We start from the raw sequence: 13,054 nt of genomic DNA, 5'->3' as shown, positions 1-13,054 counted from the left end.
TGAGCTGCTAGAAAAAGTTGTAGAAGCTAATACAATTACGACTTATAAATTACATTTTACCGATATATGGACAGGAAGGGTTTAGTGGGCTATGTATAATAGACAATAGACAATAGGTGCAGGAGGAGGCCATTCGACCCTTCGAGCCAGCACCGCCATTCAATGTGATCATGGCTGATCATTCTCAATCAGTACCCCGTTCCTGCCTTCTCCCCATACCCCCTGACTCCGCTATCCTTAAGAGTTTTATCTAGCTCTCTCTTGAATGCATTCAGAGAATTGGCCTCCACTGCCTTCTGAGGCAGAGAATTCCAGGCATAAAATGCAGGCAGATGGAACAATCATGGACAAAGTGGGCCAAAGGGCCTGTTTCCATGCTGTATGACTCTCTACCCCAATGATGTGACAACGAACTGCAACTTCCGAGAATCATTTCATTCTGTGCCTCTCTATGTTTGCCCCCTGATTGGGACGAGGCTTCCACTGGAATGAATCATGCAGACTGGCCCATAGTAGCAAGTCTCATTCCCAAAGTCTCTCAGTATGCCCTCTCGCAATGCAGAATGTTTCCTCTATGTAGAATTAGGAATTCAAGTTCAAACATAGTCCTTGGCACATTGTTCACTCCTGTGCCAGGAACATTCCCATCGCACTGTTGCAGATCAATGCTTTAGGAGCAGATAGTTCATGGTTAGTCACACTTTTTCCTCAATCAACACATATGTTTACTTATTGAAATATACATCTATTTGGAATGGATCAACTGGGCATATATTCACTGGAATCTAGAAGGATGAGAGGGGATCTTATAGAAACATATAAAATTCTTCAGGGATTGGGCAGGCTAGATGCAGGAAAAATGTTCCCCATGTTGGGGGAGTCCAGAACCAGGGGTCACATTTAAGAATAAGTGGTAAGCCATTTAGGACTGAGATGAGGAAAAAGGTTTTCACCCATTGAGTTGTGAATCTGTGGAATTGTCTGCCACAGAAGGCAGTGGACGCCATTTCACTGGATGTTTCCAAGGGAGAGTTAGATATAGCTCATAGGAGAAACTAACGGAATCATGGGGAGAAAGCAAGAACGGGATACTGATTTTGGAAGATCAGCCATGATCATAATGAATGGCGTTGATGGCTTGAAGTGTGTGAATGGCCTACTCCTGCACATATTTTCTATGTTTCTATGCTTCTATTTTGCATGGAAGCAAAATGGCCAACAACTTACTAAATATCCTTGCCATGCCAGTAACGTCTGAAACAGGATAGCTTTTGTACAAGTTACAATTGCTTACTGTCCGAGCAGATTGGAGCGTAAGCAAAGCATTTGGGTGCGAAGAGAGGGGGAGACAAGACGTTGTTCAACCTCAAGATTCCTTCAGCTTGAAATTTGCCTATGTTTGCATTGCACTGGTTAGTCACCTGCCGTGAAATTTGTCTGCTTCACACACGTGCCAATGACCATTCAAATAAGGAGAGGAGCTTTACGAAAATACACGAAGCAATGACTGCCAAAGGTCACTGGCCATTTTTATGATTTACGTACGCATCTTATGTTCCCAGTAAGAGGCGGGCAAGGAAATTGGGAGTTCCGTGCACACGCTGATTGTTTGCAATGGATTAAGGAGTACTTTAGGGTTTAAGTGGACTAGTCAGGCAAGACTAATTGGATGGGGTGACTGATGTAAGGAAGAAATTAGTGCATTAAAAAAAGCACGAGAGATGTCGACAGGTGAACACCTGCAGCTGGTGGGGGTTAGGTTGCAATCGGCCGTGGAAGCAGCAAACTTGGAAGTCACGCAGAAGTCTTGTTGGATTCACAATGGGATCTGGACCTCCATCCCATCAACTGGTCAGCTGAAGGGAAGGAGGAGATTAAAGGAGTGGGTTTGCAAAGAGAAAAAAAAAGACACACAGTGCTGGAGTAACTCTACAACGGCTGGAGATGAAAAGACAAAAAAAAGTGAAATAAGGATAGGAGAAGAGTGGATTGTGAAGCCAGAGGAAGGAATCCACTCTGTGGATTTTCGGCAGACTGATATTTTGATACAGAGCATTTGAAAGCCAGTAGAAGGAGATGTTGCCTGGCCCACTGAGTTGTTCCAGCACCTCTCATCTTTGGGATGTGGGAGGAAACCGGAGCACTCAGACAAAACCAGCACAGCACCAGGGAGAACATACAAACGCCTCACAGACAGCACCCGAGGCCAGAATTGAACCCGGGTCTCTGGTGCTGTGAGACAGCAGCTTTACCCTCTGCACCTGTGTGCCGCCCATGTAACCCTTGTCAAGAGTTGGGTGTGTTCAGGAGAAGCAAAGGCCAGAGCAGAGGAAAGGAGAATTGGGGACAGCACACACACACACAGAGATAGCGTGCTTGGCTGCTGGATCCCATCAGCAGAGTTGGAATTAACAATCGATTACTTCCAACAAGCCAAGAACACTCTCACACAATGCTTGGAATTAGCAATCAATTTATGTTAATTTAATTGTTCTTACTTCAAGCAAATAAAGTCCAAGACCCAAAAGGAAGTCAATTAGGCGCCATCACAATGATACTGGAGATATTTTATATTTAGTTTAGTTTAGAGATTCAGCGTGGAAACAGGCCCATCGGCCCACCAAGTCCTCACCGACCAACGATCGCCCGTACATTAGTTTTATCTTACACACGAGGGACAATTTACAGAAGCCAAACCTGCCCGTCTTTGGAGTGTGCGAGGAAACCGGAGCACCAGAAGAAAACCTACGCGGTCACAGAGAGAGCGGTCACGGGGAGAACGTGCACACTCCGTACAGACAGCACCCGCAGTCAGGATCGAACCTGGGTTTCTGGTGCTGCAAGGCAGCAACTCCAAGGCCGCGCCACCGTGCCGCCAATATTCTCCACCTCAAAATGGCAAGCTTTCACTCATGCATTACTGCCACACGTCGAACAAGTGTTCAGGCCAATGGGAGAAAACTTGTTTCTAATGGTATCACTTGCTTCTAATTTAGATTCAGGAGCCCACCCTGGGCATCTGACAGTGAAGCAGACTTCACCTGTGTCACCGATAAGACAAAAGTGTGTCAGTGAAGAAAAGTGAAGGGTGACAAAACTAATTCCCCATCCTGTCGGGAGTGATATGGGATCTGATAAGTTTATTTAGAAAGGGTCTATTCAAATAACTTTCTTGAGAATGTGGATTTTCGGCAGACTGATATTTTGATACAGAGCATTTGAAAGCGCAGCAAATTAAACAGAGTAAATGGCTCGCTCCCGGAAGGTAACTGCACAGCAGATAATTTTTTCAAAGTCATTTTAACATAATGGCTCTGATGATTAAGAGCGAGGAAATAATCAGCCAAGCCCGACTCCGAGTCACTCACACATTTAAAAGGCAATTTTAAAATAGTGAAAGATTTTGTCAACTTTCCACATCTTCCTCTGAATTAAAGAGGCAGTGAGTGTCAATTTAATGTCTATTTAAAGAAAATAATTACAATTTTCCTGTTAAAAAAGAAAGTCTTAAAAAATATTCTGTTTTAAACCCCAGACTTCTGACACGAATTGACGAGTAGAACAAGCCACGATGTCACTTCATGAATTAAAATGGGTTTTTTTAGGAGATGCACAAGTTGGTTAAATTAATGCCGTCGCTATGTATCCACCTTCTCACTTTCCCCTGTGGTGTCAAAATAAGGTGGCACAAGGGATTGTCGAATCATTATGTTCTCTGGAACATCAGAGGCTGAGGGGAGTCCTGATAGAAATATATAAAATTATGAGAGGAATAGACATGGTAGATTGTTAGAACCTCTTTCCCGGGGTGGGAATGTTAAGGACTAGAGGGCATGGTTTTAGGGTGAGAGGGGCAAAGTTTAAAGGAGAAGTGTGGACCAGGTTTTGTTTTACACAGAGGGGTGGTGGGTGCCTGGAATGTGCTGCAAGGGGTGGTGGTGAAGGCAGATATGATACCAGTGTTCAAGAGGCGTTTAGATAGGGACATGGATATGCAGGGAATGGAGGGATATGGATCACGTGCAGGCAGAGGAGATTAGTTTAACTTGACGTCATGTTCGGCACAGACATTGTGGGCCGAAGGGCCTATTCCAGTGCTTTACTGTTCCACACTCTATTACATCATGTTCATAAGTGATAGGAGCAGAATTAGGCCATTTTCAGCCCATCGGAGTTCTTGCACGATGTAGAAATATTTGCTAGTGTAAGGCCAGGCATACTTTGATAGAGGGATGCTGCCATAGATACATGGAGTCATACAGCAGGGAACAGGCCCTTCGGCCCAACTCAAGCATGTCAACCTAGTGTCCATCAAAGCTAGTCCAATTTGCCTGTGTTTGGCCCATATCCCTCGAAACCTTCCTTATTCATCAGTTCATTAGTGATAGGTGCAGAATGGGGCCATTCTGCCCATCAAGTCTACTCTACTATTCAATCATGGCTGATCTATCTCTCCCTCTCAACCCCATTCTCTTGCTTCTCCCAATAACTGCTGACAGCCGTACTGATCAAAAATCTATCTATCTCTGCCGTAAAAATATCCATTGACAGCCTCCGGTGGCAATGTATTCCACAGATTCACCACCCTCTGACTAAAGAAATTCCTCCTCATATCCTTCCTAAAGGAATGTCCTTTTATTCTGAGGCTATGACCTCTCGTCCTAGACTCCCACACCAGCGGAAACATCCCCTCCATACCCACTCTATTGGAGGCACGGTGGCGCAGCGGTAGAGTTGCTGCCTTACAGCGAATGCAGCGCCGGAGACTCAGGTTCGATCCTGACTACGGGCGCCGTCTGTATGGAGTTTGTACGTTCTCCCCGTGACCTGCGTGGGTTTTCTCCAAGATCTTCGGTTTCCTCCCACACTCCAAAGACGTACAGGTATGTAGGTTAATTGGCTGGGCAAATGTAAAAAAATGTCCCTAGTGGGTGTAGGATAGTGTTAATGTGCGGGGATCGCTGGGCGGCGCGGACCCGGTGGGCCGAAGGGCCTGTTTCCGTGCTGTATCTCTAAATCTAAATCTATTGAAGACTTTCACTAGTAAGTTCAGATGCATTATCCCCAAACTGGATGCTAATTGCTTTGATGCAGGAAGGTGATTTGCCTTCCCCTGGGGAAAAGCATACACGGGCCAACCGTAAAACCCCGACGACTGGCCTGTTTTGTACTAGCCAACGGCACCAGCAGCAGGCTCATCCTGCAGCCTAACCAATCTTTATGAAGCTCTATCGTAGAACACAGAACGATTGGGTTGGGCGAAGGTAAAGAAAGTGGGCTCCTGATAACTCAGAGGCATTGTAGGTGGAGGAGGAATCAGGCAATGATTGGAAACCCAAGGGAGGAAGAGCACGAAGGAACTGCAGATGGTAGACACAAAATGCTGGAGAAACTCAGCAGGACAGGCAGCATCTCTGGATAGAAGGAACGGGTGACCTGGATAGAAAGAATGGGTGACCCGTATCGCAAATCTCCCGTCCACTGCTACATATCAAATATTAAGTTGCATCATACCTAGAGCAGCCAGGAACTCGTGACATCCGGGCAGTCGCCAGAGCTGGACGCTGATGGACAGTTGAATGGGTGCTGTAGAAAAGTCCTGGTCTTTCTCACCAGTCTGAAGTTGAACGAGGACTTGGTGGAGCTGTGGGGAGAAACCGAACAATATTCTAAAGGAAAGCACACTGAAGACAAGGAGATCTGACGTGGATTGTGCGCTCAATGGCATGAGAGTAATCTTGATGTTTTAGTGGATGGATCACGGAAGTGTTCAACACACTGTTTCCAAGGCGTTAGTAAAGCAAGCTGAACACAGAGGCATGCAGCAAGTTCAGATGTATGGTGGTGCTCAACGCAACATAGAAACCTGGTCTGATGACCATAACGTGGTCATTTAAACTACAGCTCACTGGGTCAGGGAATGTCTCTGATGTTTGGTTTCCCAGGGCCAATTGTTCACCACTTCTACATCACACTCAGTCCCGTTGATGATAACTGTATCTAATGCTCAGGTATAACTGTTTGAGAAAGCTACACTTTTTACAATGCTGCATGTAGTTCTTCACATCTTGTGTACAGTCCATGTTGTCCACTGGGACATATGGTCCAATTCTTCAAGAAACTATTTTCACAAGGTCACAAGTTATAGGAGTAGAATTCGGCCCATCGAGTCCACTCCGCCATTTAATCATGGCTGATCTCTGCCTCCTAATCCCATTTTCCTGCCTTCTCCTCATAACCCTTGACACCCGTTCTAATCAAGAGTTTGGTCTATCTCTGCCTTAAAAATATCCACTGATGGCCTCCACAGCCCTCAATGGCAATGAGTTCCACAGATTAACCCCCCTCCGACTAAAGAAATTCCTCCTCACTTCCTTTCTAAAAGAGTGCCCTTTAATTCTGAGGCTAGGACCTCTGGTCCTGGACTCTCCCACCAATGGAAACATCCTTTCTACATCCATTCTATATTTGCCTTTCATTATTCTGTAAGTTTCAATTAGGTCTCCCGTCAACCTTCTAAACTCCAGGGGCCCAGTGCTGTCAAGTGCTCATCATATGCTCACCCACTCATTCTTGGAATCATTCTTGTGAGCTTTATTCATTTCATTTTACTTCATTTTATATTCCTAAAGGACACAAACTGCTGGTGTGACTCAGCAGGTTAGACAGCATCACTGGAGAACGTGGATAGGTGATGTTTTGGGTCCGGACCATTCTTCAGACTGACCCACTGAGTTACTCCAGCACATGGTGTCCTTTTGTGTAATCCAGCATCTGAAGTTCCTTGTTTCTACGTTTAATATTCCAGCTGCAGAAAGTGCTATTGCTGTACACAAGGGCCCAGGTTTTGCAGCTGAGGAAATCCTTGCCAGTCGTTACCAATATCCTACGGTTGAGGAACACAGGGTGATTTCCTCATTCTGACGTAGCTTCGGCAATGGGTTGGAGCAGGTACGCCCACACTGTGGCCTGACCTGCAGCTATTCTTTGCCAGATTTCCAGCATGCTGTTGTGCACAGGTCATAGACATGTGGCCGATAGAACAGACCCTTCAGTCTGAAGAAAGGTCTCGGCCCAAAACGTCACCCATTCCTTCTCTCCAGAGATGCAGCCTGACCCGCTGAGTTACTCCACCTTTTTTTTGTCTATCTTCAGTTTAAACCAGCATCTGCAGTTCCTTCCTACACCCTTCATATGGGATCTCAGTGAGAGAGAAGATGACACGGAGAGACGGGAGGAGAATGAGGAGATGATCATGGAACGCTGAGTATCAAGCAGTTCACTGGAGAGAGGTCAAACAGATGATGGGATGAAGGTTGGGCCAGGCGGTTGGTTAACTGATGGAGAGTCGTGGAGCCGAAAGGGCACCAGGTTTGGGTGAATCTGAGAACATAGCAAGGGGGCATGCATGGAGGTGAGGGAGCTACAATATTAGACAATAGACAATAGGTGCAGGAGGAGGCCATTCGGCCCTTTGAGCCAGCACCACCATTCAATGTGATCATGGCTGATCATTCTCAATCAGTACCCCGTTCCTGCCTTCTCCCCATACTCCCTGACTCTGCTATCCTTAAGAGCTCGATATAGCTCTCTCTTGAAAGCATTCAGAGAATTGGCCTCCACTGCCTTCTGAGGCAGAGAATTCCACAGGTTTACAACTCTCTGACTGAGAAAGGTTTTCCTCATCTCCATTTTAAATGGCCTACCCCTTATTCTTAAACTGTGGCCACTGGTTCTGGACTCCCCCAACATTGGGAACATGTTTCCTGCCTCTAACGTGTCCAACCCCTTAATAATCTTATACGTTTCGATAAGATCCCCTTTCATCCTTCTAAATTCCAGTGTATACAAGCCTAGTCGCACCAGTCTTTCAACATACGACAGCCCCGCCATTCCGGGAATTAACCTAGTAAATCTACGCTGCACGCCCTCAATAGCAAGAATATCCTTCCTCAAATTTGGAGACCAAAACTGCACACAGTACTCCAGGTGTGGTCTCACTAGGGCCCTGTACAACTGCAGAAGGACCTCTTTGCTCCTATACTCAAGTCCTCTTGTTATGGCCAACATTCCATTGGCTTTCTTCACTGCCTGCTGTACCTGCATGTTTCCTTTCATTGACTGATGCACTAGGACACCCAGATCTCGTTGTACGTCCCCTTTTCCTAACTTGACACAATTCAGATAATAATCTGCCTTCCTATTCTTACCACCAAAGTGGATAACCTCACACTTATCCACATTAAACTGCATCTGCCATGCATCCGCCCACTCACACAACCTGTCCAAGTCACCCTGTAACCTCATAGCATCTTCCTCACAGTTCACACTACCACCCAGCTTTGCATCATCTGCAAATTTGCTAATGTTACTTTTAATCCCTTCATCCGTCATTAATGTATATTGTAAATAGCTGCGGTCCCAGCACCGAGCCTTGCGGTACCCCACTAGTCACTGCCTGCCATTCTGAAAGGGACCCATTTATCCCCACTCTTTGCTTTCTGTCTGCCAACCAATTTTCTATCCATGTCAGTACCCTACCCCCAATGCCATGTGCTCTAATTTTACCCACTAATCTCCTATGTGGGACCTTGTCGAAGGGTTTCTGAAAGTCAAGGTACACTACATCCACCAGCTCCCCCCTGTCCATTTTCCTAGTTACATCCTCAAAAAGGATACAAGGGAGGTACCTGTCTAGATGAAGATGGTGGTTCAGGTTGGGTAGAGCCCTTTAACCCATGGTAAATGAGTCCCTCATCCAAAAGTTACGACCAATGTCAGTACTTGATAGAGGTATATACAATTATGAGAGGCATAGATAGGGTGGACAGTTAAAACCTTTTTCTCAACACTAGAGGACACAGGTATAAAGTGAAAGGGGAAAAGTTAAATGGAGATGTGCAGGGAAAGTGTGGGGAGAGTGGTGGGGGCCTTGAATGTATCGCCAGGGGTGGTGTTGGGGGCCTGGAATGCATTGCCTGGGGTGGTGGTAGGGGACTGGAATGCGTCGCCAGGGGTGGTTTTGAAGGCAGCTACGATAATGGTATATGAGGCTTTTAGAGAGGCATATGGAAGTAGGGAATAGAGGGTTATGGATCACGTTCAGCAGAGGAGATCAGTTTAACATGGATCATAAAAGGCCACAAAGTTTTGGAGTAACTCAGCCAGTCAGGCAGCATCTCTGGAGAACAGGGATGATTTGGCATCATGCTCGGCACAAACATTGTCGGCCGAAGGGCCCGTTCCTGCGCTGTACTGTTCAATGTTCTCTGTACCTTCTCAGACACTAAACAGTGGCTGGTCTTTTCAACTAGGGCTGGCAAGGAGGAACTGTGCTTCTAATGATTCTCCAGTGACTCTAGCTGGAGAGAGAGAGTGTGTCAGTATCCCAGGGGGATGCAAGGAGTGTAATGTAAACATCACCAATGCAGAGGAAGAGAATGTTATAAAATACAGATCTCTCAGTCTGCAAAACACACTAAAGCAGGACAAGTAGGTAGCGGAGGTGGGGCACTAGGGAAATTAATAATTCCTCGGTATCTATCGGAAAGATCTCACACCTAAACCTTATAATAGAGTGGAGGCATCGCTCTGGGTAAATAGCAAGCCAATTTGCAGAATAATATTCGCACTATTCAAGGCTTTAGCGATACAATATTTTGACTGATAAAAATTAAAAGCCGGTTTGGCTGCCGGGGACTCTGCAGGTTGTTGCTCAGCTCCTTTATATTTGTCTGACTTGCCTGAAATTGGCAGATTGCTCATCAAAAGGAGGAACAAGGAAATCAATATCACTCCGCCTCTGCTTGGTTCTGCTGCGCAGTGGCACCCCCTCCTGGTGACAGAGACACCAGCGGCCCTCTCAGCCAGAGCAATGGATGAAACTTCGCAGTCGAGTTAGTTTATTGTCACGTGTACCGAGGTACAGTGAAAAGCTTTTGTTGCATGTCAACCAGTCGGCAGAAAGACAATATGTGATTACAATCGATCCATTTACAGTGTACAGATACATGATAAGAGAGTATAAGAAGATAACTGCAGATGCTGGTACAAATCGAAGGTATTTATTCACAAAATGCTGGAGTAACTCAGCAGGTCAGGCAGCATCTAGGGAGAGAAGGAATGGGTGACGTTTCGGGTCGAGACCCTTCTTCAGTCTGAAGAAGGGTCTCGACCCGAAACGTCACCCATTCCTTCTCTCCCGAGATGCTGCCTGACCCGCTGAGTTACTCCAGCATTTCATGATAAGGGAGTAACGTTTAGTGCAAGGTGAAGCCAACAAAGTCCAATCAAGGATAGTCAGAGGGTCATCGAAGAGGTAGATAGTAGTTCAGTACTGCTCTCTGGTTGTGGTAGGATGATTCAGTTGCCTGATAACAGCTGGGAAGAAACTGTCCCTGAATCTGGTGGTAGGGTTTTCCTCACAGTCGTGTGAGAAAAATACTCTCTTCATTCAAAGGTGGGGATAAAGAGACGCCATATGTGGGATGGGGCCCATTGGTGAGTGGGTGTGGGAATCATTGACAGAAAAGAAAAGGGGCAGAGAGAAAGAGCAAGAACGTTTAAATAAGGCAGGAGCAAGAGAGTGCGATATGCGAGCAAGGTGGTGATGTAATAAAAAGGAACTGCAGATGCTGGTTTATACCAAAGATAGGCACAATATGCTGGAGTAACTCAGCGGGTCAGGCAGCTTCTCTGGAGAACATGGATAGGCGACGCTTCGGGTCGGGACCCTTCTGATCAGTCTGAAGAACCTATCCATGTTCTCCAGAGATGCTGCCTGATCCGCTGAGTTACTCTTGCATTTTGGGGCCATCTTTAGCAAGGCAGTGAGATATGGGAGAAATAAGGTTAAACAATGCTAGATTGGTAACGAGAACTTTTTATGTGATTATAATAGAGAGAAAAATCAGTCAGTGAAAAGGAGCTGTGCTGACTTAGTGCTCGAGGAAAACAGGACTTCAAATGGTATTAAGATTCAATCTCAGGACATAGGTTAGTCAAGGCCGACCCCTACTTCATCCATCCAGTGCCGCCACCACACCGGCCATTAAGGTGAGAAAATAAGAAACTGCAGATCTTCTTGGGCCAAGATCAGACTTTTCAGAGACTTGGAAGTTGCAAGATGGCTCCGGAGCGTGGCGGCTCTCTGCGTGCTGCTCCACAAGAGGATCTATTACACTCATGTGCAGTGTGATTTGTGTAGGAAGGAACTGCAGATGCTGGTTTAAACCAAAGTTGACACAAAATGCCGGAGTAACTCAACGGGACAGGGGGCATTTCTGCAGAGAAGGAATGGGTGACGTTTTGGGTCGAGACTCTCCTTCAGTGTGATTTGACTGGATAACCCACAGAGCAAACCTTTCACTGTGCACGCGACAATAAATAAACTAAACTAAACAAAACCTAAATACAAGGTATGTTAAATGGCTCTTTGGAAAAGATGGCTATCATTGCATTATCCAGTATTCAAAACATGAATCTTTCTCCCTGCATCAATTGTCTCAGAGGTTTGCAGGCACTCCAGTTGGATCTTATGTGTTTTCCAAACTCCCCACTCAGGCTAAATAATAAATGCTTCCCACCCGTGACTTATTCTGTCCCATAAAGGAATAAAAGGGGAAGGCTTTTTCCCAGTGTAGGGGGATCAAGAACTAGAGGGCACAGGTTTAAGATAAGAGGGGAAAGATTTAATATTAACCTGAGGGGCAACATTTTCACATGTGGTGTTGTGGGTATATGGAATGAACTGCCAGAGGAGGCAGTTTGAGGCATGTACTATAACAACATTTAAAAGACACAATGTGCTGGAGTAACTCAATGGGCCAAGCAACATCCCTGGAGAACATGGACAGGTGATGCTTTGGGTCGGGACCTTTCTTCGGGGATGCTGCCTGACCAACTGAATTACTCTAGAATTTTGTGCTTTTTTCCTTGGTAAACCAGCATCTGTAGTTCCCTGTTTCAACATTGAACAGCCATTTGGACAGGTACATGGATAGGAAAGGTTTAGAGGGATATGTGCCAAATGGGACTAGGTTAGATGGGGCATCTTGGAGCGTGGACATGCATACATCTCTGGTTGAAGGACTTTTGAAAGGCACTTCACATCTAGTGCTGATTAAAAAACTGATTTTATACAGAGATGTTTTGAAAACTAAAGTTACAAATTTAATTTTAGAGACAAATCGTACAATTAGAAATTTATTTATTCATACTTTGCAACAGGTTCCTGTTAGTTCAGGATTCACAATCTCAATAACATTCATTTCACTCAGGTTTTGGCAGACAGGAGGCATGATGACAAAAAGGTGGAGCAAAAAGTCAATAAAATTCAGAAAACACTGAAACACAGGAGATGCAGATGCTGGAATCTTGAGCAAAAAACACAAAGTGCTGGAGGAACTCAGCGGGTCAGGAAGCATCTGTGGGGGGAGATGGACAGACAAAGTTTCAGGACGGGACCCTTCTACAGACAGATTGTAGTAGTGGGGTGAAAACTGAAGAGAGGTGGATGTGGGGTAAAGCTTGGCAAGTGATAGGTGGATACAGGGTGATTGGCAGATAGGTGGACAGAGATGGCAAGGACACAAAAGGGTCTCAGCAAGGAAGAGAAGGTGAGGAGTGAAATGTAAAGCCAGAGGGTGGGATATGGGAGGAAGGGACAGAAAATATTGAATGGACGCAGTTTTTGAAGAAAAAACATAATGTTTCAAATCCTGCTGAGAACAGCTGATGAGATTTCACCTGTCCTAGGCAGATGGATTTGTTTGCTTTAGGCAGTTCCCAATGTCAAAATGTTTTTCACTGTTTCACTAAAGAGTGATTATGGGAATCTCTGCTGGAAGCTAGCATCTTGGAGTCAGTTACACTGGGTGGCTTGACCAAAGGGCAGAGAACTACAGAGAGGCAACACCCCTCCACAAGCCGAGACCATCGGGGAATGGGGGAGGAATGTAGCAACTCGGAAGTTGAGCATTGTTTTTCCAAAGCGGGCTTTCATATACCACCAAGACACCAATTGGGGTCATAGAATTATACAGCATGGAAACAG

At 45.7% G+C, this 13,054-nt stretch overlaps 1 protein-coding gene across 2 annotated transcripts in view; it reads right to left on the bottom strand.

Moving 5' to 3' along the window:
- Positions 1-13,054, bottom strand: part of ttc28 (tetratricopeptide repeat domain 28) — a 394,517-nt gene that overhangs the window by 17,748 nt on the left and 363,715 nt on the right. For both annotated transcript variants that reach the window (XM_078421482.1, XM_078421484.1), the window contains exon 20: positions 5,515-5,644. In XM_078421482.1, the coding sequence (XP_078277608.1) occupies positions 5,515-5,644 (130 nt within the window). The remainder of the gene's footprint in view (positions 1-5,514; positions 5,645-13,054) is intronic.

The sequence above is a fragment of the Rhinoraja longicauda genome, chromosome 25, assembly GCF_053455715.1.
Source record: "Rhinoraja longicauda isolate Sanriku21f chromosome 25, sRhiLon1.1, whole genome shotgun sequence".
In the NCBI taxonomy this organism is placed as follows: Eukaryota; Metazoa; Chordata; class Chondrichthyes; order Rajiformes; family Arhynchobatidae; genus Rhinoraja; species Rhinoraja longicauda.
The sequence above is the reverse complement of the archived record's forward strand: the minus strand, read 5'-3'. Positions and strand labels throughout refer to the sequence as shown.